Source organism: Cyclopterus lumpus, chromosome 5 (assembly GCF_009769545.1).
Source record: "Cyclopterus lumpus isolate fCycLum1 chromosome 5, fCycLum1.pri, whole genome shotgun sequence".
In the NCBI taxonomy this organism is placed as follows: domain Eukaryota; kingdom Metazoa; phylum Chordata; class Actinopteri; order Perciformes; family Cyclopteridae; genus Cyclopterus; species Cyclopterus lumpus.
In genome coordinates, this window is record NC_046970.1 from 23,375,310 (window position 1) to 23,402,768 (window position 27,459).

The window sequence follows — 27,459 nt, forward strand, 5'->3', positions numbered from 1 at the left end:
GGCTCGTTACGTTGTTTCATCCAGCGGGGGGGGGGCGGAGCCTCGATGTTGCAATCCTGAGCCGATCCGTCGTCAGAAAACTGACACGAGACTCCGCGGAGCGGTTTCATTATGTGTCTTTATGTTGACGATGCAGGGGGGAGGAAGGACTCCTTTTGCTTTTGTGTACACAACAACAACAACAACAACAAACAATGTATAACTGTGGACATAAAGTTATCTCAGGTAATGGTAAACGTATTATTTAGATAAATATACTTCAAAGTACTTTATTTACATCATTTATATGTTTCTGTCAATCTGAATCTGCAAATTAACTAAATGTACCAAATATATTTAAGGGAGTAAAAATGTACAATCATTTTTTTTAATGGAATAGAAGTGTAAAGTATTTTTTTACAGTAAAAGTACCTCAAAACTTTACCTAAATACAGTACTTTTGATATACTTACGATAGCTTATATTACACATAATGATTACAGGTTAAGCCAGTTTGATTGTGAAGAGACGGTTAATATATATATATATATATATATATATATATATATATATATATATATATATATATATATATATATATATATATATATATATCCTCGTTAAGAATGAGGAATATTATCACTGTCCACATTCATTTAACCTGAGTCACAGTTTCCAGCTTGCGGTTACACCTCGGTTACAGAAACATTTTGTATGACACCTGTTTACTACTAAACAACATTTTCTGTGAGCGAATGTTTACCAATAACAAGTGTTCCAGCAGCAAGTTGTTAAAGACATTATGTTCACAACTGTCTGAAACGGGGAGGAGGATGTATATTTAAAATATTATAGAGACAGCACGGTGGTGATGTCAGCAGCCGCAACAGTCATTTTAAACAACAGCTGCCCTGTTTTTATATATATGTATGGGAGATTATTACATCATATTACATTATACGCTGCAATGGTGTAAAGATTAAAAGCACACAATCGCAAACTTTGATGTAGTGCCTTCAAAAATAACTCTTTTGGTACATTTGCTTTGCACTTTGAAAATGTCTTTCTGTTTGAGAAGTGACAAACAAATAAAGTTACCTTGAATTTCCTGTGTATTACCCATAATCCTTCATAAAACCATCAAACGTAACGGTAGCAGCACAGAAGACGAGATTAAAACAGTGATAAATGAAAATAATTGATATTAAGTTTTCCTCTGACAGCAATACTAATATTATATGCAGTAGATATTAAGTTTTACTCTGACATTAATAGTATTTTAATACTGTGCTAGTATTATATACAGTAGATGTGAGGGTATTCTTCTAACTGTCATAGTATTGTAATACAGCAGTAGTATTATATGTAGTAGATGTGAGGGTTTTCCTCTGACTAATAGTATTATATGTAGTAGATGTGAGGGTTTTCCTCTGACAGTAATAGTATTTTAATACAGCAGTAGTATTATATGTAGTAGATGTGAGGGTTTTCCTCTGACAGTAATAGTATTTTAATACAGCAGTAGTATTATATGTAGTAGATGTGAGGGTTTTCCTCTGACAGTAATAGTATTTTAATACAGCAGTAGTATTATATGTAGTAGATGTGAGGGTTTTCCTCTGACAGCAGTAGTATTATATGTAGAAGATGTGAGGGTTTTCCTCTGACAGTAATAGTATTATATGTAGTAGATGTGAGGGTTTTCCTCTGACTAATAGTATTATATGTAGTAGATGTGAGGGTTTTCCTCTGACAGTAATAGTATTTTAATACAGCAGTAGTATTATATGTAGTAGATGTGAGGGTTTTCCTCTGACAGTAATAGTATTATATGTAGTAGATGTGAGGGTTTTCCTCTGACAGTAATAGTATTATATGTAGTAGATGTGAGGGTTTTCCTCTGACTAATAGTATTATATGTAGTAGATGTGAGGGTTTTCCTCTGACAGTAATAGTATTTTAATACAGCAGTAGTATTATATGTAGTAGATGTGAGGGGTTTCCTCTGACAGTAATAGTATTATATGTAGTAGATGTGAGGGTTTTCCTCTGACAGTAATAGTATTTTAATACAGCAGTAGTATTATATGTAGTAGATGTGAGGGGTTTCCTCTGACAGTAATAGTATTATATGTAGTAGATGTGAGGGGTTTCCTCACAGAAATGGACCAATCACAGCCTTGTTTGTTTGTAAAAACCTGAGCAGGTGACCTGCAGACAGCTGCTGACCTTTGACCTTAATCTGTAGGTCTGAGGCTCAGCAGCTGCTCATTCACCTGTTTGCCAGAGTTTGTTCCACATTCAGACACGTGTGACACGGTTTGCCTTTTTCTAAACTGTGTTTCCCTCACCCGTCTCACCACAGCGCACCTATGTCACCTGTCTCACCACAGCTCACCTGTTTCACCCGTCTCAGAGCAACACGCTCAGGTGAGTGACCTCGTGTCCGTCCACTTTGATCCAGACTGACATAACTCGAGGACAGTTGTCTGTCAGGATGAATTAAAATTAATTACATGATCTCCTGACTTTTCATTTGGGGGAATCTGCTCTTTTAGAGTTGATATTATACTACTATTATTATATTATATTTATTTATATATATATTTATAAGATATTTATTTATATATATGTACTGTATATAAAATATATATAATTATATATATAATATTTGTATAATATATATATATATATTTTTTTTATTTATTGCAGTTGTACTTTGCAACTGTATCTCTCTTTCTGCTCATTTACAACTTATTTGGCAAAAATCTGTTTACATAAAGTAAAGACTTAAAGTGGTTTGGGCAGCCGGTAGAATGGCCTGAAATGATTGGCTCAGAGCGGTGCATGTGACTACACGCCACATTTCTCGTTAGATGCCTGTTTAAAACTGTTTTTCAGTGTGAATACTGAAATCCTGGCACTTTCTTAATGTGTGCACAACGTGCACCTGTGTGTGACGTAGAGTCTGTAAAAGTAAAGAACTACAACTAGTACTACTAGTCATCAAAATGATGATGAAAATGTAATCTTTATTCATAATACGTCATAGTTTATTTTAAAATTATATTCTTTGTTACTGATCTGAATCTGTAAAGTAACTCATGTTATCAAAAGTACAATACTGTGTATAGAATGTGGAGTAGAAGTACAAAGTAGCATAGATTGGATACACTTAAGTACAAGTACCTCAATAATTTCAGTATTGGTATGCACTTGGTTACTTAATCTAACTGTTAACCTACATGTAAGTACAGGAAGTCACAACAAGTAGTTTGTCCACAGAGTACTGTGTGTGTTTTTCTACTGCGCAGTACAGTCAGTAGACGAAGTCTTCACACGTGAGACATGTGAGGCACTAATCTCCAGCAGGAAGTACAGACAGACGCCTGACAGGAAATGAGGTCATCTTCATTATGTTGTGTGTGTGTGTGTGTGTGTGTGTGTGTGTGTGTGTGTGTGTGTGTGTGTGTGTGTGTGTGTGTGTGTGTGTGTGTGTGTGTGTATAGTCAGCTCTGCTCTGATTGGACAGATTCCAAACGACAGGTGGAGAGCCTAACTGACCTGGTTACACACACACACACACACACACAGCAGGTTATCTCCACATGGTTAGTGTGTTTTTACGCCACATGATGAAATATTGAAGAAACAGAGGATGATGAACACTGTGTGTGTGTGTGTGTGTGTGTGTGTTAAACTTTACTGTCTCTTTCATAACCGACGTGATGAAATCAGAGGCCAAGTGTCTGACTCAACTACGGCCCGCCATGAGAACACACACACGCTAAGAACAACACACACACAGAGACACACACACACACGCACAGACACACGCACACACACACACACGCATGTTTTCTTTCACACTGTCCTCGTTCTCAGGATCATCACCTGTGCTGCTTAAGTTTGGATCGCCACCTGAGTTAGGCTAGTGTGTGTGTGTGTGTGTGTGTGTGTGTTTGTGTGTATTACAGCTTTAAATCCACTTCCTGTGTGTAGACCCGCCATCTGCTCTGGTGGCCTCTGTGCGTGCGTGTGCGTGTGTGTTTTGCTTCAGGGCATCTTGAATGTGTGGAGCAGTGGGAGCTTTAAGAGACCGTTTAAGCTTCGGGTGATTCAACGCCACGATATCCTCCAGCGTATTGATCCAGTGCTTTAAATACAGATTGAACCAGCTCACGCTCTCGTTTCAGATCAAACAAGATGTGTGTCGGCATTAGAAAGCTAAGCCGAGACCAGACAAATACCTTACGGCCGCGTGGGCGAGGCACGCTCACCTGTTGGAGCCCGACTCACCCCGCAGAGCAGTTTTTAAAGCAGCCGCATCGGGCTCACTTTCCAGTCCGCACTCGTATTTATTGTTTCCACAACGACGTGTTTACTTGCTTTAAAGTTCGGAAAAAGGTGTTTTTATTTTCTCTCGTTTTCTGCCCGGCAACACCTCGGGCCCATGTTTACTTCCTGTCAGCTGATGTCGCTCAAACCGAGTTCACAACATTCATGGGGTTTTCCACGAGCTGCTCGCCAACAGCTGTGAGTCACAATAGCCGTGTTTGTTGTTCGCGTTTTGTAATGATGGCGTCGGAGCCACTTTCACCGGAAAGCAGTCGGCAGCACTTTCGTTTTGAAAATCACTTTTAATATCTAGACTACACTTCTACAAGATTAATAAGCCGACCTTCTTTAACTGGCCAATTCAAGCCTGAGTTTGTGTTGGTTCTTGACAATTTTGGCAAGTCGTCGTGTTTTAGTCGCCATCTTTCTGAGCACTTTAAGGCCTCGTCGTGTCAGCCGAGGTCAGACAATGCAAACACTTGATTTACTGTCCAGTAAAGAGACTCGAGAGCATCACGAGGACCTGGTTTACACGAGGACCTGGTTTTACACCTGGCGAGTGAGACACTGAAAGACCAACACACAGCGGTGGTTTAATATTTTATACTGTATTAATATTTGATCCTGACAGGAGGACGACACCCGGAGCGCTTCCTGCAGAACAAAGACTAAAACTCCACCTGAGACGGAGTGAAGAAGACTTGAAGAAGACTTCAGTTCTCTCTGAAGTGAAGAAGACTTGAAGAAGACTTCAGTGAAGAAGACTTCAGTTCTCTCTGAAGTGAAGAAGACCCTCAAAGGTCAGAAGCTGTTTCACCAAAGTTGAACTCTTTAATCCACTGATTTAATGAACTGCATCAATCTCTCTGTGGGTCCTGGTCCTGGTTCTGATCCTGGCCCTGGTCCTAGTTCTGATCCTGGGCCTTTGTGCCGGCCCTCTAACATTTGTTAGGCGTCATTATCGACTTAATTAAATAAGACGGTGCATATTTTGTACTTCTTTGTCTTCAAGTATTGTATCTTTCTTCAGTACTATTTTGAGGTAATTGTACTTTTTATTACGCTACATTTATTTATTGAGCACCTTCTAAGTTACTGATTACTTCGCAGGTTTGGATTTACGATAAATAAATATATATAATTAACAACTGAATAACAATGTGTAATTGCATCAGATAAAGGACTCATCTCCGTACTGGTCTTGTTAGACCTTAGTGCTGCGTTCGACACCATTGATCATGACATCCTATTACAGATCAGTCGATTGGCATTTCAGGTGCAGCACTAAGTTGGTTTAAATCCTATTTATCAGATCGATCTCAATTTGTATTTGTAAACGATGAAGCCTCAATGACCACCAACGTTTATCACGGAGTTCCACAAGGTTCTGTGCTTGGACCAATTTTATTTACCTTATATATGCTTCCTTTGGGCAACATTATCAGGAAACACTCTATAAACTTTCATTGCTATGCAGATGATACTCAATTATATATATCGATCAAACCAGAGGAGACCAACCAGCTCGCTAACATTCAAGAATGTCTTAAAGACATAAAAACATGGATGACCTGCAACTTCCTGATGTTAAACTCAGACAAAACTGAAGTTATTTTACTGGGCCCTGAAAACCTCAGAGATCAATTATTTGGTGATGTGGTTTCTGTAGATGGCATTTCGCTGGCATCCAACACCACTGTAAAGAATCTAGGCGTTATCTTTGACCGAGACTTGTCCTTTAACTCCCACGTTAAGCAAATCTCAAGGATTGCTTTTTTTCAACTACGTAACATTTCAAAAATCAGGCACATCTTGTCCCAAAAAGATGTTTCACGCGTTTGTTACTTCCAGACTAGATTACTGCAACTCCTTATCAGGCTGCTCTAATAAGTCTCTTAAATCCCTCCAGTTGATCCAGAATGCTGCAGCTCGTGTACTCACAAAAACTAAGAAAAGAGATCACATTACTCCTGTATTAGCTGCTCTGCACTGGCTCCCTGTAAAATCAAGAATCACATTTAAAATTCTTCTCCTCACCTACAAAGCCTTGATTGGTGATGCACCATCATATCTTAAGGAGCTTGTAGTACCATATTGCCCCACTAGAGAGCTGCGCTCACTAAATGCGGGGCTACTTGTGGTTCCTAGAGTCCTAAAAAGTAGGATGGGAGCAAGAGCCTTCAGTTATCAAGCTCCTCTTTTATGGAACCAGCTTCCACTTTCAGTCCGGGAGGCAGACACAGTCACCTCATTTAAGAATAGACTTAAGACTTTCCTCTTTAATAGTGCTTATAGTTAGGGCTGAATCAGGTTTGCCCTGGTCGAGCCCCTTGATATGCTGCTATAGGCTTATAGGCTGCTGGGGGATGTTTTAGGATACACTGAGCACCTCTCTCCTCTTCTCTCTCTCCTAATGGATGAATTTACATCTCTCCATTGCACCTTATTAACTCTGCTTCCTCCCCGGAGTCGTTGTGACTTCACGTCTCAGAGGGTCCATTGGACCTGGAGGTGTCTGATGCCTGGTGAGCCGGCCTCCCACCTTGGCCCTGCTGATGCGCCCCGCCCCCCCTCCTCTCTACCTCCTTCTGTTTCATGGATTGGAGTTCCATTCATATATTGTCATATTCATGTAGTGTGTTTATGTAACTTTGTAATGCTGTTCATCTGTACACATGACATCTATTGCTTCTGTCCATCCGGGGAGAGGGATCCTCCTCTGTTGCTCTCCTGAAGGTTTCTTCCCTTTTTTCCCTGTCAAAGGTTATTTTTGAGGAGTTTTTCCTGATTTGATGTGAGGTCAAAGGTCAGGGATGTCGTATGTGTACAGATTGTAAAGCCCTCTGAGGCAAATTTGTAATTTGTGATATTGCGCTATACAAAATAAACTGAATTGAATTGAATTATAGATTGAGAGAAGACGGCTGAGGGGAAATATACAAGCTAGCAATAAATAAAGTATTTAAAAGTAGCTCCACCTTTACCAGCTGCAGCATTAGTGATGAAGTATTGTACTATTAGCTTACTGGACCAGTATTTGAACATAGTAAACATGGTAAACATGGTAAACATTACACCTGCAACATGTCAGCATGTTGCCGTGTTGTTTGATTTGTGAATTAAAGTATCTAATTTCTGTCATTCAAATACCAACTAAGAGGTTTTTTGTTCATTTATATATATACAGTATGAAACCTGATCTTGTCTCTGCTTCTTAAATTCAGTCTTCTCTGTAATCTTCCACCACACACACACACACACACACACACACAGGTCACCAGGGATGATGCAAAACTGAGATAAGAAGAAAAATGTATTAATTAAATGTATGTGTGTGTGTGTGTGTGGAGTACATCTCTATAAACACACACACATACAGTGAGGCCGGCCTGGGATTGTCTCTGTGATGAAACCAGCAGTAATGTCTGCTGTTGGCATGACGACTCCATCCACTCTGACGTGTGTGTGTGTGTGTGTGTGTGTGTGTGTGTGTGTGTGTGTGTGTGTGTGTGTGTGTGTGTGTGTGTGTGTGTGTGTGTGTGTGTGTGTGTGTGTGTGTGTGTGTGTGTGTGTGTGTGTGTGTGTGTGTGTGTGTGTGAGAGAGTGAGAGTGAGAGAGAGAGATGGGGAGTCTGACCTTTGTCCTCCTCATTGTGTGTGTTAAAGGAATAACTGGAATTTATTAAAGAGCCTTACATCTTAGAATTGTATTATTGATATTATTAATAATAAGATAACAAACAACATATAAATAACAGCAGCGTGTCCTGTTAATTATGTTTTTATGCTGTATCGTGAAGCTTTTTTGTTTTGATACAACAAAGGATATCATTAGTTGACGTTTCTGGGATCCAATTCCACTATTTCGACTAAATTTAGCGCCGATGAACGCGTTCGATATAAGAAAGAAAGAAGTTACAGTTTTACCTCAAAGTCTGCAACATTGTCAGATTTTGATTCTTTTATAACACAAATTCTGTGTGTAATGAACCTCTCAACTCGTCGTCTTCATCGTCGTCTTCATCGGCGTCTCCCCAGGTGTGTTGCATCAGCAGCTAATTAAGCATCGTCGTCTTTTCCACCCCCCTGTGACCCTCAAATCTTTCCCTTATTTACCAAAATGAAGCGGCTTAATATCATCATCATCATAACAGCGGAAATTATTGATCTGATGGATGAAGATCTGCTGCAGCTCGGTGAACAAGGGATGGACGTCTCCCACGGTAACAAGGATTAAAACATTGCATTGACAACATGAACTGAATGCATTCAACCTGTAATCTCACTGACGGTCTTCATAGGCCGTATGTGAAGTGGGCGTCACCCATTGCTTTGTGGTCCTGCTATTGGGCCACCGCCATCTTGGATTATGAAAGGACCACTGCACCCAAAGGACCACTGCACAGGCACCAAAGGACCACTGCACCCAAAGGACCACTGCACAGGCCCCAAAGGACCACTGCACCCAAAGGACCACTGCACAGGCACCAAAGGACCACTGCACCCAAAGGACCACTGCACAGGCCCGGGGGAAGTGGTGAGTGCAACATTAGCATGAATTTCCCTTTAGTATGTCAGTGTGAATGGTTGTCTGTCAATGGAAAGCCGAAAAGTGGCATTAAGCACCTCTATCACAAGCTTTTTGCTGTTTTAAAAGCAGTCCAAAACATTGTTTTTGGTAATGAGCCCTTCCTTCTGTTTGGCTTTTCCAGGAATCCCAAAAGTTTCTGTTGCTTATCGGTCAAAAGTAAAACCAAAAGCAATGCAAGTGCAGAATATTCAGAGAATTAAATAGAAATGTGCCTGATAATCACCTTGCCTGCCTTCATTCTCTTTTATAATGACCTCTTTTAATCATTGTAGTGTAAATATATATATTATAGTTAGATAATTGTCTCCATTCATTGATGATTGAGGGTTTTACAGTTCACAGCACCTTTTTAATTCGACCTTTTTGTTTAAAAAACGCTTTAAAAAAGCGGCGTTCTTGACGTACATCGTGTGAAAATAGAGGCGTTTGATTCTGTATCTGTCTGGTTTGTAAAAACTAGAACTTTCCTTAAACAACTTGAATTAAAAACAGTCCCACGTGACATAAATGATTGAACATTAATGACTCACTGGATGAGAATGTGAGGTTGAACTGATCCCGGAGCAGAAGTTGATACCGTTTTCATTGAGTTAAATAAAAAAGAAGGTCAATAAAAGTGTTAAATGCATAAAATAAATATAAATTAAATGTTTGCCAGAATTTTCTCGACCCGAAAAAAGTTTTCGGCATCAAGACGAGGGAGTAAAAACTGTGGCAGTAAAAACCTAAATAAAGTAAATATAGAAGAAACATAAAATATTAATTCGGATTTTAACTCCCAAACGTGCATGTGTGTACGTGCGTGCACGTGTGTGTACGTGCGTGTGGCCGTGGTTTCATTGCTCTCCTGTGCAACCATCAAATGCAACTTGAGGCAATACCCTACACACACCCTACACACACACACACACACACACACACACACACACACACACACACACACACTCACACACACACACTGACTCACTCACTCACACATCCCCGACTGAAACAAACAAAACAAACAAACACACACACATACACACACACTCCCTCCATCACCATCCGGCTGCTTTCTGCCGTAACGAGGTGCAATCAACACGCAATGCTGACCAACACACACACACACACACACACACACACACACACACACACACACTGAGGCTGGTTGAATGATGAAGTCAGCCACTGATTGCAGAAGAGTTACAGAGTGTTGTGTTGACTTGTTCCTGTGTGTGTGTGTGTGTGTGTGTGTGTGTGTGTGTGTGTGTGTGTGTGTGTGTGTGTGTGTGTGTGTGTGTGTTGACCTCGTATTGCCATGATGTCACATCCATAACAGTTGCATTAACAGCGGCAGCCGTCTCCACACACACACACACACCCACATACACATTGAAGTTTCTAACATTCATGCAACAAAGTGAACTAAAACAGTTTTTTTATCTATAAATGTTCAATGTTAGTGAACACTGAATTACATAAACTCAAGTTTACCTGTAAGGTGAGGATAGAAGAGGGGAGAAACTACATATACAAACTTAATATATAAACTAAATATATAAACTTAATATATAAACTAAATATATAAACTAAATATATAAACTAAATATATAAACTTAATATATAAACTTAATATATAAATAAATATATAAACAAATATACAAACTAAATGTATAAACAAATATACAGGTATGTATGTCTTGTGTATTTTAATTTTAGCATTAATCTCACAAATAGATCAATATAATAAAAAATTGAAATTGAAAACACTTTTAGACGTAAAGTTCCTAATAACAAAAAGTTATTGATCGTCATATTATATATATATATATATATATATATATATATATATATATATTATATATAAGACAAGATTGAGATGAAGTGTGCACATAGTAACTTTATATGGAGCATCGGGAACACGTGAAGTCTAACGATGCAGACGACGACTTCTCACTGAATCTTTTATTTATTTTTTGGAGGTCCTGACATGGCAGCATTTGGATTAGCTATTTCAGTAAATATATAAATATGTAAACAGGTTTAAACTGATTTGCATGCAGGTGATTTATTTACATCTTTAGTCTGTTTGTTTGTCACCTCTCAGCCACTAGAGGGAGACAAAGCTCACCAGCTCATGAGGTAAATCTGGAGGATCCAAACTCGTGACCTTGAACTGATCACAAGTCTGCAATTATCTGTCTGTGAGTTCTGTGAGGTGGCTTATTTCAGGAAGGATGAAGGTCGTATGAACGGAGAGAGACTCATTTTATGAACTTTTAAATAACAATTTGGATGAAAGATAATTCTTTTAATGTTTTTAAACCCCCGAACTTGTCTGTTGTACTTAGTCAAAAACACACACACACACACTTCAAACATCACTCTTTTTTTCTATGTGTCACAAATAGAAGTTATTTTTCATATTTCTCTGACTTTCTGCTCGACAATAACAAAACGCGCAAAAGACAAAAGAACATTAAATGACAACAATGTGTGTCGGTGAATTTAGTTCCAGGACAAAAAAAAAAAAAACACTTATGAATATTAAAATACAAATGTGTCTGATTTAACACAAAACGATGTAGGACGGTCGAGGTTTCACTCACAAGCGTTGCTTCGACCTACTTACGGAGACAGAAAGCTGGTGACCGAGTCACGGGAGCAATAAAAGACAAGACACAGACTGGGCATTGTTCATGTTGTTCACTAAACATCTCTGTTTGCTTTGAGCGTGTAACACAGTCGTGCAACGTAACCCAGTACTTTACTTAAGGTGTACAAGTACCTTAAGTATTACGGTTTTTATTTAATTACTTGGACTTTATACTTTAACCCCCGCTACATCTTAGAGGCAAATACTGTCCTTTTGATGTCCTCAAATGATTCATTACCCTCAAATAGACTGTGTCAATCGTGGACAAACTCCCATTTGCACTTCAGGACAAGTGGATGTCTACTGGGTCATGCTACAAGGAAGAGAACCAAGGGCGGTTCCCTCCCTTTGAGTATTTTTGCAACTTTGTGTGCCGGGAGGCGAAGAGGCGCAACGACCCTAGTTTCATGCAGCAAGGTAGCATCATAACGCCAACAAAACTAGATACATTCATTGTCAAGAATTTTAACACCAACAAACCCATCTCGGTAAACAAAATGGACGTTTCTTCGACCAATGATGACCCTAACAAGAACTGCCCATTGCACAACATGCCTCATCCACTCAAAAGATGCAGAACATTCAGAAACAAACTCCTCAACGACAGGAAGGCTTTTCTTATGGAGAAAGGAATATGTTTCAAATGCTGTTCGTCAGTCTCACACCTTGCTAAAGACTGCAAGGCCTCTATAAAGTGTTCAGAATGTGATAGCCCCTATCATGATGCAGCCATGCATCCTGGTCCGTCACCTCAAAGTTTCACTTACCTCCAAGCCCCTCCACCATCACAAGAGAACGGCGGGGAGGGAGAAGATCATTCTAACACGGCCGATGTTAGAACAAACTGCACTGAAGTGTGTGGTGCAGGTCAGTGGAGCCGCTCATGTGCAAAGATCTGCCTCGCAAAGATATATCCAAAGGGTTCCAAGGACATGGCTGTGAAAGCCTATGTAATTATAGATGACCAGAGTAACCGCTCACTAGCTAGACCGGAGTTCTTCAAACTTTTTAGTGTGGAGAGCAAACCAATCTCGTACTACCTCAGAACTTGCTCTGGCATCGTTGAAACATCTGGCAAGAAGGCAGAAGGATTCCAGATTGAGTCGCTGGACGGAAAGGTTCTCATCGCTCTCCCACCTCTCATGGAGTGTCATGAAATATTGAACAATCGGTCTGAGTTTCCGACGCCAAGCGCTGTTCTCCACCAGCCTCATCTCCACCAGCCTCATCTCCATCACATTGCCAAGCATATCCCGCAACTGGATCCAGAGGCACAAATACTTCTGCTACTCGGAAGAGATGTCCTTCGAGCACACAAGGTCAGGCAACAAGTCAACGGACCACATAACGCCCCCTTTGCTCAACGACTGGACCTGGGTTGGGTAGTAATTGGAGAGGTGTGCCTGGGTAATGCACATAAGCCGACAGTCAACACGTTCAAAACCAACATGCTAGACAATGGTCGTCATTCAATCCTCCAACCCTGCACAAACTTCATGCATGTCAAGGAGACACAGTACAGTGCTAACCAGTCTGACAAGACAACAAAGAGGATGCTGGGTGAGACAGTGTTCAATCGAACTGAACGTGACAACAAACTGGCTCCATCAATAGAAGACCTTATCTTTTTAAAGATAATGGACACAGACGTCTACAGAGACAACACTAACACTTGGGTCGCCCCACTGCCATTTAAAGAACCACGCAAGGTTCTGCTGAACAACAGGGTGCAGGTAGTCAACCGGTTCGCATCCCTACAACGAACCTTGAGAAGGAGACCTGAGATGCAGGAGCAGTATGTGGCATTCATGGAGAAAATCTTTGCTAATGGACATGCCGAGATAGCACCGCTACTGAGAGAAGATGAGGAGTGCTGGTACCTCCCAACGTTTGGGGTCTACCACCCACAAAAACCCAATCAGATCAGGGTTGTCTTCGACTCCAGCGCACAGTATCGTGGCGTCTCCCTCAACGACGTGCTGCTCACTGGTCCCGATCTCAACAACTCCCTTCTTGGTGTCTTGCTACGCTTCCGGAAAGAGAAGGTTGCAATTATGGCTGACATCCAGCAGATGTTTCATTGTTTCTTTGTGCATGAAGACCACCGCAACTTTCTGCGTTTTTTGTGGCACAAGGACAATGACATTAATAAGGAAGTTATCGAGTACCGGATGAAGGTTCATGTATTTGGCAATGCGCCATCTCCTGCTGTGGCTATCTATGGGCTGCGAAGAGCTATCAGAGAAGGAACAAAGGAGCATGGTGATGATACTGTTAAGTTCGTGGAAAGGAACTTTTATGTGGACGATAGCTTGGTTTCCCTACCAACTGAAGCAGAGGCAATTGATTTGCTTCAACGAACACAGACATCCCTTGCAAAATCAAACCTCCGCTTACACAAGTTTGTATCAAACTGTCAGGCAGTTGTAGAGGCCTTCCCACCCGAAGATTGCGCCTCAGTAGTCAAGGACCTAGATCTGAGCGGAGAAACAACACCCACACAACGGAGCCTGGGTCTGCTCTGGGAGATTAGGACTGACACATTCACCTACTCTGTGTCAATTACAATCAAACCCTTTACCCGACGTGGAGTTCTCTCCACGGTCAACAGTATTTTTGATCCCCTGGGTCTGCTGGCACCTGTCACAATCCAGGGAAGAGCCCTCCTCCGGGAACACACTTCAGAACTGTCCGACTGGGACATGCCGCTCCCAGAAGACAAGCAAAGAGGATGGGAATCCTGGAGAGATTCACTCCAGGACCTAAAACAGCTCCATGTTCCTCGAACATACACAGTGATCTCACCCACTAAGGCAGTGCACAAAGAGTTGTGTGTGTTCTCGGATGCATCTACCAAGGCCATCGGTGCAGTGGCGTACCTGAAAGCAGTTCACGAAAATGGGCAAGCCGAAGTAGGATTTGTCATGGGTAAGGCAAAGTTAGCACCCCAGTCTGAGCCTACGATCCCAAGGCTTGAGCTGTGTGCCGCTGTCTTAGCAGTAGAGATGGCAGATCTCATCAAAGACGAGCTAGACTTGAAGTGGGATGCCATCAATTTCTATACGGACAGCAAAGTAGTGCTCGGCTATATCTGTAATGAGTCAAAACGATTCTATGCATACGTCCACAATAGAGTTTTGCGCATTCGTCAGTCCTCAAAGCCTGAGCAATGGCACTATGTACGTACAGAGGAAAACCCTGCCGACCATGCATCAAGATCCTTATTAGCAAACCGCCTTGTACAAACCTCTTGGTTCACTGGACCCTCCTTCCTGCTCCAGCCATCTTCAGAGGAAACGCAATCATGTGAGACATTTGACCTAATCGAACCTGAAAGAGACTCAGAAATTCGATCACAAATCCAAACCTGTGCTACTTTCCTGGAAGAACCAATACTAACCTCTGACCGCTTCCAACGCTTCTCCACCTTTGCCTCTCTACTAAGAGGAGTAGCATTCCTGGTTCACATGGCAAGATCCTTCAAACACTCAAACCAAACCAGCAAATGCAAAGGCTGGCACACATGCAACTTATCTCGTACTCCGGAGGAAATGGACCAAGCAAGGAATGTTATCCTTAAAGCAGCACAAAGGAGAGGGTTTGCAAAAGACCTGACGGCTCTCAGAGTCAACAAAACGGTGTCCAAAAACAGTGCTTTGCTGAAACTCAGTCCAACCTTGGAGGACAACCTCATCTGCGTTGGAGGCAGACTAAAGCACTCCAACCTCGCAACTGCAGTAAAGAACCCAATAATTCTGCCCAAGGATAACCACATCTCTCTACTTCTCACCCGACATCACCATGAGCGTGTGAAACATCAGGGGCGTCACCTGACAGAAGGAGCGATCAGAGCAGCAGGACTGTGGATCTTGGGTGGCAAGAGATTAATCAATTCAGTACTTCATAAATGCATTATCTGTCGCAGGCTAAGGGGAAAACTGGAAGAACAACGCATGGCAGACCTGCCACCTGAACGTCTCAAAATCTGTCCTCCTTTTACATATGTGGGGTTAGATGTTTTTGGACCTTGGTCTGTCACAACCAGACGCACCAGGGGAGGACATGCAGAGAGTAAGCGATGGGCCATCATGTTTAGCTGTATGAGTTCAAGGGCTGTACATGTTGAGATAATCGAGTCGTTGGACACATCCAGCTGCATAAACGCTCTTCGGAGGTTCTTCGCATTAAGAGGTCCTGTGAAACAGCTCCAATCTGATTGTGGTACCAACTTTATTGGCGCATGTAAAGAGCTTAGGATGGACAAAATGGTGCAGAAGTACGTCAGCGAGCAGGAGTGTAGCTGGGTATTCAACCCACCACATGCTTCTCATATGGGAGGTTCATGGGAACGCATGATTGGCATTGCCAGAAGGATCCTCGATTCAATGTTCCTTCAGCAAAACATTCGACTGACACATGAAGTGCTTTGCACACTAATGGCAGAGGTCACAGCCATCATTAATGCACGACCTCTCGTACCTGTGTCTACGGATCCTGACGCCCCCTTCATACTCTCGCCGTCAATGCTCCTTACACAAAAGACAGGAGTTCCACCTCCACTTGGAGACTTCTCGGACATGGACCTGTACACAAAGCAGTGGAGACAAGTCCAGGCTCTTGCCAACCAGTTTTGGACCCGTTGGAGCCGTGAATACTTACCTTCCTTACAACACAGACAGAAATGGACATTGGCCCGTAGAAACCTTCAAATTGGAGATCTCGTTCTGCTTAGGGACAAGCAGAATTGCCGCAATTGCTGGCCTATGGCAAGGATTATCGCCACGTTCCCTGGAAAGGATGGACATGTAAGAAAGGTTGAGGTGAAGACAACTGACCAAGGCACTATGAAGACCTTTCTTAGACCAATTACGGAGATTGTTCTACTTCCACCCAAGGACTGATCAAGAATGGAATGTTTCTCTATGCTGCAAGTTGTAGTGACCTCACAAAGGTCATGCGGGGAGTGTGTTGCCTTTACGGCATTTTCTATTTCATTTTGTGTTTAATTAATGGGGTTTATTTCAAGACAGTTATTGGTAACATGATTTTCCTGTTCATGGCATGTTATGACGTCACTTCCGGTTTAGTCACTTCCGGGGTGGGACTTCCGGTTTAGTCACTTCCGGTTCCGGTTAAATGGTGTCTGGTTTCACTAGCTCGGGTTAACATTTGACAGTGGACCGCATGCTCCAGAATCTGCTCGCATCCACGGGGAAGCATCGTAGAGGCAATTTTGTGAGTGCTGTAAATGTATAAAGATGCAATGTATATTTATATTTTCTACTGTGAAATGTTATATTTATGTATGTACACTGAATGTTTGTATTGTCTTTGTTGCAGTTTTCACCAGCATGATTGAAGGAAAAGAGTTACAGTAAATGGGTGAAACTTATTACGACTCCGTCTTCATTGACTGTGGTTTAACTCGGTGTTTAGTCCAGAGTTCCAACACCCTGCACGAGAACACTACATAGACCATAAAGCAGGTTGTGCTCCTGGGCGGGGCTACCCAGTGATTGACAGGTCACTACCTCGGCGTGTCAACAGTGTGTTTTCTACTTGTGAAATATCGGTCGTCTAAAGAGGTTAAATTAATTAAAGCGTCTGGTTGCTCCGCCCCTTTCGTCTCGCTGCCGGTTGCGGGAAAAAAATAAAAACCAAGATGGCGACGACCACGATGCCGAACCGGAGGCGTCAAAAAACTGTCACCGTGACAACGTCCACTACTAACGGTCTTTGTAAAACTCTGAAAACTGTGAGGATGTTCTGGGAGTCATCCACTGTTATATATTGTGAACCCATCTTTTCCACAGGTTGCGCAACAGGAAGCCATCTTTTACTACGACCAGTTCGCCGTGTGAAGCTCCTCAAAATATGTTCTGGCCTCGCGGAGCTCCAGGAATGCCAAGTATCTGGATGTCATTTAAATGGAGGCACATTTTTCACATTTCCACCGAGGTGAAGGAACGTTGAGCTCGTTCATTCGACATGTGACACAAATTGATCTGTTCTTCAGAGAAATAAATAAAGATTTCCGTCTTTAAAATAAACTCGAGGATGTGGTGGAGAATTATTCTCCTTCCTCCTTCCGCCCCCAAAAGAACCCTTTCGATGATTGTTAAATTATTTGTAAATTAAGTCAGGTGACTCTTTTTTTACTTTTAATATACCAACAAGACTAAACAACCCGTCCTCCAAATTAACGACACGGTCTCACTGCAGTTTGGGAAATACTCACAAAATTATATGTTTTGGTTTCGCTTACAAAAAAAAAAAAGTCATTTTTTTATTACACAGACCACTTAAAGAAGATACATTTTAAAATTCGTTTTTATATACATAAACTGTACAAGTATCAGGTAAAATACCCCGTTTGTCCTCCAGTGTGTGTGTGCGTGTGTGTGTGTGCGCGTGCGTGCGTGTGTGTGTGCGTGTGTGTGTCTCTAACCACCAGCTGTGCTCCGTTCATTAACCTGCTAGCCTGCTTCCACATGGCTCCTGTTTAACCACACACACACATACACACACACGCACACACACACACACACAAAACACACACACACATGCACGCACACACACACACACACACAAAACACACACACACACATGCACATGCACGCACACACACAAAACACACACACACAAACACAATCACACACATACACATACATATACACACAAAATACACACATTCAACCCACTTAGACATGCACACACAAACACGCACAAACACACACATACACACACACAAACATACACACCCAAACTAAAAGACAAGAGACTGATTTATCTGTTTAGTTTTCAGACATTGTACATTGTAGACATCGTACATTGTAGACATCGTACATTGTAGACATTGTAGACATCGTATATTGTAGACATCGTACATTGTAGACATCGTATATTGTAGACATCGTACATTGTAGACATCGTACATTGTAGACATTGTAGACATCGTATATTGTAGACATCGTACATTGTAGACATCGTACATTGTAGACATTGTAGACATCGTATATTGTAGACATCGTACATTGTAGACATCGTATATTGTAGACATCGTACCTTGTAGACATCGTACATTGTAGACATCGTATATTGTAGACATCGTACCTTGTAGACATTGTAGACATCGTATATTGTAGACATCGTACCTTGTAGACATCGTACATTGTAGACATTGTAGACATCGTACATTGTAGCCATCGTATATTGTAGACATCATACATTATAGACATTGTAGACATCGTACATTGTAGACATCGTACATTGTAGACATCGTACATTGTAGACATCGTACATTGCAGACAACGTACATTGCAGACATTGTACATTGTAGACATTGTAGGAACTAGATTCAAGGTTTATTTCTGGACAGATTTGTGTCCGTGGGGCGCTCTGTAGCTCGTCTGTGGGAGCTCCAGGTCCTCACTGCAGGGGCCCGTGTTCAAAGCCCACCATGAGCCCTCTTCCTTTCTTCACCATCACGATCCATGAAGAGCGAAAAGACCCCAAAACAATCTCAAAAAGAATCAATGTGTTAATAAATCTGCAGGTGGAAATGTACATTCAGTTTGAGTGACTAGCCAATAAAGGCTCACTTCTGGTCCCGGTGCAGCTCTGGTTCTGGCCCCTGTGCAGCTCTGGTCCCGGTGCAGCTCTGGTTCTGGCCCCTGTGCAGCTCTGGTCCCGGTGCAGCTCTGGTTCTGGCCCCTGTGCAGCTCTGGTCCCGGTGCAGCTCTGGTCCGGGTCAATCAGACCCACATGAGCTTCATTAGCGGCTGATCAGAGCGGCAGCAGAGGAGCATGTGATGTCACCCGGTCATGAGACTCGACGCAGAGTTTCAATTACTTTTAAAATGGAACGGAGCTGACGAGCTGCCGCTCATTAAGCCGCCACATCTCCGCTCCGATTGGCCCGAAAAATCGTGGTCCCGGAGTTTTGATCCCTTCGGGTCGTCAAATTAAACCAACCCGGAGCGCACGTGCTGCACGTCGATTCACTTTAAAACCTCGTTTGAAAAAACTACGAGTAAACGTCTGAACCCGGTAACCGGCGGTTACGTCACCGCATGCGTCGAGCTGAATATTTTTTTTTTTAAATGGCGTTAAGAGACCAACGTGATTCTTCCGGCAAGCACTAAACAACCCGCTCAGTGAGCTGATAGCCACGGCAATAACCCGCAGGTTGTGCAAGACGTTAATGTATCACCTGAACAATAAAAATGATTTCCTAGGTCACAAACCTTGAGGTTGATCATCCCCTTTTTATTGATCAGTGTGCTATATGCACACATTGACCCCAACGAGACTTACAGTAGTTCCCAGGGAACAGTGAAGACGCCTTATCGGGCCCCGTCGAGAAACGCACCTAAAACGATAACGACCAATTGTTTTTGTTTTTCACTTCAGTTATTGTTTCAGATTTAAACAATCTAGTGCAATGTTATGACGCACAATTTAGCGAAGCGAAGAGTGTGATAAAGCACGAGCCGTGATTAACTCCAATGTCAGGTTAACTTTAAATGTCTGATAAAACACAGATTAGAGTTAACGTTTGCTAACGTAACAAATGGAGGCAGCATTTTGATGAGCCGCTTCGGTAAATATATAAAAATGTAAACAGCTTAAAGCTGATTTGCATGTGGGAGCACACGTGTGTCCTTTGCCCTGGATGCATACATGCAATGTAACAAGTTAATTAATGATTTTTTTTCAGGGGTGGTGATATTTCGCCTGTTGGACCTCAGATTTTTCATTCATAGAAAATTAACCCAAACGGTTCAGTCACGCATTCAAAAATGTTGCTTAAAATATAAAAGTATACACAAGTATTTGCATCAAAATAATAAATTACCAAAAGTAAAAGTTGCTCATTATGCAGATTTACCCGTTTCAGAATAATATATATATATTTTTACACTGATGTAAAAAGTCTTATCTATAATAATACATTAGGATCTATCTGTGGATTATTAAACGCAACCTGTGAAGTGACTATCGTTACAAATAGAGTGAAACAAAAAGTACAATGTTTCCATGGAAACATTGTACATAAAATGGAAATACAAAGTAAAGTTCACGTTCATATTGTGTAATATTTGTCTTTCTTTCTCTCCAAACTATCCATTCATATATATATACTGTACATACAGTACGTACAGTGACCAGACTTACACAATAAAAAGAAAAATCACACACACACTTGCTCACACGCACACACATTTCTACAACCCAGAGTCCCAATTGGCTGCAGCTGATGAATGGGCGAGTTGTCGACCAATCAGGAGCACGTGACCGGTAAATATGTAAGCTGATGTGTTATCGGCCGGCTGCACTCTGACTGTCTGACTGTCCGACGCACACATTCACACACAGTCAGTGACAGGAACACACACACACACACACGCCCAACAGTCGGCTTTATATTCATCATCATCACCACCATCATCATCATCTGTCATCCGTCCATCATGCACAGCAAAGACCAAATCAGGTAAGTTTTGTTGTTGTACAAAGTGTAATGACATCTTCCTCTCGATATAGTAATATAATTATAGACCAGTGTTTCCTAAAGTTGTTGGCTTGTGACTCGTCGTCTCTGCGAACAATTCAACCAAAACGGGATTTTCTCTCTTAAAAGTGCTGTTATTCAGTTTTATTTAAATCTCCTCGTGAGATGAGATGAAAGAAATCATTGTAATGTTTTATGTCTGCCTTCTTGTCCATGTTAATCAGTTTATGACCTCATATTTATCTTGGAGCCTCTCGTTATTGTTAATAACCTGCAGTTTACCGTGTTATTTCATCGTAGCAACCAGATATCAATAAAATACTCTGCGGTTCCTACTGGTCCTTTAAATGTAAACACGGTGGAAGAAAACAAAGAGTTTAAAAGTTTAAAAGAAATGTTCCTCTAAAATGCCAAATCGCTCCTCCCTTGTTCCCCATATTCTTGTTTTCTTCCTCTTTGCCTACATTAACGTACCGGTGTGAAACCAATTATTATATTATTATAACCAATGAGTACATTCATTAGATTCTTACAACCAAACTCACTGCAAAGCTGTATAAAGTAAAGAGTTGATTAACTTTATTAAAGGTACAGTCTGTAGCATTTAGAGGTAACTATTGGCAAGTAATGGAATATAATATTAAAAAGTATGTTTTCGTGTCACCGTAGTTCTCAGGAGAAGACCTCCATGATCCTCGGGGTCGTGAATCTGTCGTTGCAGTTGTAAACAAAACCAGACGACAGAGTTCATGAATTCTATTTAAGTTGATCCTGAGTTTAACTGGTTTAAGCGAAATAGCTGCAGCCCTTTGACGCACTATTAGCCCGGACTCTGACCAGCTGCCATGGCAACCAGTGGAGAAATAATTTTAAAAAAAACACATAATCCACCCTGTAATCCAGCAAACTGACGTATTAACGCTCCGATTTTGTGTGGCTTAACGAGAGAGTGTTAATTAGGCACGTTACCTTTTGGACAGAGACAGGCTTGCTGTTTCCCCCTGATTCCAGTCTTTGTGCTAAGCTACGCTAACCAGCTGCTTGCGGAGAGTGGATTAGGCCTATATCCGGCAATGTCAAACTTTTCCTTTTTATTCAAAACCAATTTGAGAAAGGCAAACTGTAATATTCGTGTGTTTGCATCGTATGCTGATACTTGTCATGTCTTCCACCAACACGACAGCGTCAGTGAGTCCAGCAGGACAACGACGGCGTCAACAAACTCACAGTTTAACCACATTTAACTGTAAAGGTTGTTGTTACTGCAGAGCTTCATTCCTGGTCGAGTTGAAGTGTGATAATCTGCTCGTTGCAGAAATCGTGCACATTTTTCTTTCACATTTTTCTTTAACGGCCTCGATTTCCGCCCTGATGATGTGTGTAATATTTGGGTATTTTCTATTCTACGCTATTTAACTTTCCCCCGAGTTCAAGATAAGTAATTTTACAGGATGACAAACGGGGGTTTAAAGTCTTCCTAATTTAATTAAAAAGTCTCCTCTTATTTCCGTCTGCAGTCATGACGAATACCAGAAGACAGCTGATTGGCTGAGGTCTCAGACTAAGCACCGCCCCCAGGTGGCGATCATCTGCGGATCCGGACTGGGCATGCTCGCTGACGCGCTCAAGTGTCAGGACTCCTTCGCTTATTCTGACATACCAGGCTTCCCACAGAGCACAGGTACCCTGAATATACAGTATTAGTATGTTAATACTATCAACATTAAATTATATTTGGTGGGTAACTTGATTACTGAGTCAGTCTGCCAGTTAAGTCTCAAGATATAAATGTATTAAACTGCACATGCAAAGAAAAGAAAGAAAACCCCAGTGTGTGATTAGCCTAGCTTAGCACAAAGACTAGAGGCGGAGGGAATCTGCTAGCATAAGTCCAAATGCAGGTTTACATGAGGACATCACGACGTCTCTCACCTTCACCCTGACTGTGTTGCAGTGCAGGGTCATGCAGGTCGGCTGGTTTTCGGGGAGCTGAAGGGGAAGACGTGTGTGTGCATGCAGGGTCGCTTCCACATGTATGAAGGACACTCACTCTGCAAGGTACACACACACACACACACACACACACACACACACACACACACACACACACACATCCGTGCTTCCCAAAGGTTAAAAATGTACTTCCGGTCATTTTGTCTCTGGGAACAAACATCAATGCTGTAGAAAACACATTTTCTCCAGACAATCATGAACGTTTTCAACAGATTCATATGCTCGACTATTTTTATGATTACAAACAGAACAATAAACACACACACACACACACACACACACACACACTGTGTGGGAGTGGATTAAACACCCTCAGTCACGCAAACCTTGGAGGGTAATACAGCATGGTGTGTGTGTGTGTGTGCGGGAGGAGGGGGGGGGTATTTGAAGGGAAACAATAGCAGCATTGAACCGCCTGCGAAAAGGCTGCATGTGATCGGACTCATGCATGACGACTTTGGCTGGGTTCATGAAACACACACACACACACACACACACACACACACGGTCTCTCTCTCCGGTGTGTGTCATGCAGGGAAGACCTGACTGTCCTCAGTCGGCATTCTAACTGATGTTTTAAGATTAGAAAACCAAAGAAATTGTCTGACATCTTGTCTGTCTGTCTACCTGTCTGTCTACCTGTCTGTCTGTCTGTCTGTCTGTCTGCCTGTCTGTCTGTCTGTCTGTCTGTCTGTCTGTCTGTCTCTCTCCTCAACAGACCACGTTTCCGGTTCGGGTCTTCAAGCTGTTGGGGGTGAAGACTCTGATCGTGACAAACGCTGCCGGCTCATTGGCCGACGGCCTCCAGCCCGGTGACATCATGATCATCAAGGACCATGTCAACTTCCCCGGATTGGTCGGCCTGAACCCGCTGAGCGGACCGAACGACGACAAGTAACTCACACACACATTTTAAATGTATTTGTAAAAGTTTTTGTGTAAATCATCAAAGTATTGAAGTCTTTGTTGTTTATTATTTGTTGTTTACAGGTTCGGGCCTCGTTTCCCGGCCATGTCAGATTGCTACAACAAAGACCTGCGTTGCCTGGCGATGGAGATCGCCAAGCAGATGGGCGTGGCCAGCCTCGTGCAGGAGGGCGTGTACGCCATGGTGGGCGGGCCCAACTTTGAATCCATCGCAGAGGCCAAGCTGCTGCATCAACTCGGTGTGGACGCTGTCGGTAAGACACACGCACACACACACACACGCACATGCACACGCACACGCACACGCACACACTCACACGTACACGCACACTCACACTCACACTCACACTCACACTCACACTCACACTCACACGCACACGCACACGCACACGCACACGCACACACACACTCACACACACACTCACACTCACGCACGGAGAGAGAAACCAGACGGATGATGCAGCTTTTAATACAACCACAATATAAAGACGCAACACACTGATGATTTAGTAGTATTATTCACAGTATTATCATCATAGTGGTGTCCGTACTTACCGTAACAGTAGTATTACTCACAGTATTACCTTCAGTCTCAGTAGTGTTGTTAGTACTAACAGTAGTATTACTCACAGTATTGTTATCACAGTAGTGTTGTCAGTACTAACAGTAGTATTACTCACAGTATTACCTTCAGTCTCAGTAGTGTTGTCAGTACTAACAGTAGTATTACTCACAGTATTACCTTCAGTCACAGTAGTGTTGTCAGTACTAACAGTAGTATTACTCACAGTATTACCTTCAGTCCCAGTAGTGTTGTCAGTACTAACAGTAGTATTACTCACAGTATTACCTTCAGTCCCAGTAGTGTAGTTAGTACTAACAGTAGTATTACTCACAGTATTACCTTCAGTCACAGTAGTGTTGTCAGTACTAACAGTAGTATTACTCACAGTATTACCTTCAGTCACAGTAGTGTTGTCAGTACTAACAGTAGTATTACTCACAGTATTACCTTCAGTGTCAGTAGTGTTGTCAGTACTAACAGTAGTATTATTCACAGTATTACCTTCAGTCACAGTAGTGTTGTCAGTACTAACAGTAGTATTACTCACAGTATTACCTTCAGTCACAGTAGTGTTGTCAGTACTAACAGTAGTATTACTCACAGTATTACCTTCAGTCACAGTAGTGTTGTCAGTACTAACAGTAGTATTACTCACAGTATTACCTTCAGTGTCAGTAGTGTTGTCAGTACTAACAGTAGTATTATTCACAGTATTACCTTCAGTCCCAGTAGTGTTGTCAGTACTAACAGTAGTATTACTCACAGTATTACCTTCAGTCCCAGTAGTGTAGTTAGTACTAACAGTAGTATTACTCACAGTATTACCTTCAGTCACAGTAGTACTGTGTAACGTCCGGTGTTCTGTGTTTACAGGTATGAGTACGGCTCCCGAGGTCGTCGTGGCGACTCACTGCGGTCTGAGAGTGTTCGGCCTCTCTCTGATCACTAACAAGGTAAACCCACCGATCGATAAGAATGATGAACTCAACCTTATGGTAGCTATTAATTGATTACTTTATTATTTGATTACTTTATTAATTGTTTAATGATTTGCTCTATTGAGTAACTGACTGATTTAATTGAATGACTGACTCAGTGTGATATGATTTGTTTGAGGTGAAGAGTTATGAGGGCTCAGACAGTGTTATAGAGTTTTGATTGCTTGATTCATTTATTGATGGATTGATTGATTGATTGATTGATTGATTGATTGATTGATTGATTGATCTGCATCAGGTGGTGAAGAGCTACGAGGACTCGGACAGTGTGAACCACGAGGGCGTCCTGGAAGTCGGCCGTCTGCGCTCTCAAACAGTGCAGCAGTTAGTGACCGAACTGATCAGCAGGATGGATATCAATAACAACTCCACCAACAACACTGTCTGAGCACACACACACACACACACACACACACACACACACGCACACGCTGCGTATGTATATTTGATTGTTGTATTTACAACATTTTCTAGAGCTTTTTCGTATTGTATCACCCTTCATGTTACTTTGTCCTTTTATATTTATATAAACCTAATATTTCTCTATCAGGGTACATTTGAGTGTCAGTATTGATGTGTGATGTTTTATGTTGATCCAACAGATTAATGTATCTAATGGTGCTTTTAATATAAGACAAAGATGTTTCTGAAGATTCTTCTCTAGTGCGTTTTATTTTGTAAAAACATTCACTGCCTTCCTGATCGACGTTCATCTGATTAAATAACATGCTGTCAACCCGCTTCCTGTTTCCTCCTGGTGTTGAGCTGCAGTTCCCCAAATGTCCACTAGATGCTGCTGCGATAGAACTCTGTTGAAGTGAATGGGAAGAACCCCCGACATCTTGTCTTCAGGGACAATGAGGACCAAACTAAATAATTAGTCATTAGAAACCAAACGGCCTTTTGAAATTGCAAATAAATAATAATTGTAATTAAATGAAAACTACAACTGGAAAAAGACACTTTCAGCAGTTCGTTCAACAATAATAATGACGCTAACACACTGATGGTTTTTAGGAAAAATGTTTTCCATATTCAATATTTGTGTGTTTTTAATTAACTAATTAATTTGACAATCGGCACCAAAATGAGGCTGATTGAAACGTCATTAGTTTTGCAGATATACACGTGCACATAACAACATCACAGACTGTTTTTGGTGTAAAGGACAGAAGACTCTGAAGGGGGAGTTGCACTGCTGGCCCGCCTGCCGTTACTAAGCAACCAAAGGCGTCTGCATTGACAACAATGGATCGGATGTTGAATTCGACCGAACTCTGACTGGACTTTCTCTGGAAAAGGGCGAATGTTAATTATTACATTAAGGTGCTGCCATAAAAAGAGGTTTTCCGGGCCGAGACAGAATGTGTTGTGCATCCATCTCTGATTGGTTTAATAAACAAAACAGAATGTTTTCTTTCAACTTATTCAGACTGTTAAAATCTTTCTAAATCATTTCTGAACAACTGATTTACTTAAAATCAACAGCGGTGGAAGGTATGTTACAGATCTTTACTCTGACTTTCTCCAGACTACTAGAGTGAAGTTCTGCTAGTTTCCTGTTTATTAAACAACGTATATGAACAACTTCCTGATTATTTATCTAATATCCGTCTTTAAAAAGAGGATTTGAATCAGGAGCTTTCTATCGCATCACATGATCTTCATCACCTGAGGAAGTTTTCCCAGTTGTGGAATAGAAGAAGTTTAAAACTTGAGGTTTAAAACTGTGTCTTCTGACGAAGATGATGTGATACCGCCTTAAGCTACTAAATGGACCTTGCGGTCAGATCATGTTCTCAGCTGCTGGTTTCAAGCTCAAGAATAAACTTGTTCCTCCCTAAACGTGTTGTTGTTGTTGTTTTGAGGAGCAGAGCCCATCGCCGCTCCAGAGAGTTGA

The 27,459-nt window shown here is 41.7% G+C and overlaps 2 protein-coding genes and 1 long non-coding RNA gene across 4 annotated transcripts; all 3 read left to right on the forward strand.

Annotated features, from left to right (window-relative positions):
- Nucleotides 1–98: 98 nt before the first annotated feature.
- On the forward strand, nt 99–5,540 carry LOC117730339. Its single transcript, XR_004609459.1, has 3 exons — nt 99–225; nt 2,345–2,409; nt 4,949–5,540. It is a non-coding gene; the product is annotated as an uncharacterized LOC117730339 (long non-coding RNA).
- A 2,366-nt stretch (nt 5,541–7,906) lies between these two features.
- On the forward strand, nt 7,907–26,295 carry pnp4a (purine nucleoside phosphorylase 4a). Of its 2 annotated transcripts, none has more exons than XM_034533157.1 (7): nt 7,907–8,853; nt 22,574–22,737; nt 23,011–23,114; nt 23,788–23,963; nt 24,060–24,250; nt 25,435–25,514; nt 25,798–26,295. In XM_034533157.1, exons 2-7 carry the CDS (start codon nt 22,665–22,667, stop codon nt 25,945–25,947), a joined length of 774 nt encoding a protein of 257 aa, XP_034389048.1. In that variant the 5' UTR covers nt 7,907–8,853; nt 22,574–22,664; the 3' UTR covers nt 25,948–26,295. The 2 variants fall into 2 exon arrangements, with proteins under 2 accessions (XP_034389048.1, XP_034389047.1); XM_034533156.1 differs by lacking the exon at nt 7,907–8,853 and adding an exon at nt 18,203–21,038.
- On the forward strand, nt 13,842–16,443 carry LOC117731112. Its single transcript, XM_034533266.1, has one exon. The coding sequence runs from the start codon at nt 14,245–14,247 to the stop codon at nt 16,441–16,443; it is 2,199 nt and encodes a 732-aa protein (XP_034389157.1). The 5' UTR covers nt 13,842–14,244.
- Nucleotides 26,296–27,459: the final 1,164 nt, after the last annotated feature.

Excerpts from the sequence above, each read along its gene's own strand:
- LOC117731112 (XM_034533266.1), top strand. The coding sequence starts at position 14,245 with ATGCCGCTCCCAGAAGACAAGCAAAGAGGATGGGAATCCTGGAGAGAT.
- pnp4a (XM_034533156.1), top strand. The coding sequence starts at position 21,016 with ATGCACAGCAAAGACCAAATCAG. Across the intron at positions 23,115-23,787 it reads AAGGACACTCACTCTGCAAG|ACCACGTTTCCGGTTCGGGT; the intron begins GTACACACACAC and ends TCTCCTCAACAG. Across the intron at positions 23,964-24,059 it reads AGCGGACCGAACGACGACAA|GTTCGGGCCTCGTTTCCCGG; the intron begins GTAACTCACACA and ends TGTTGTTTACAG.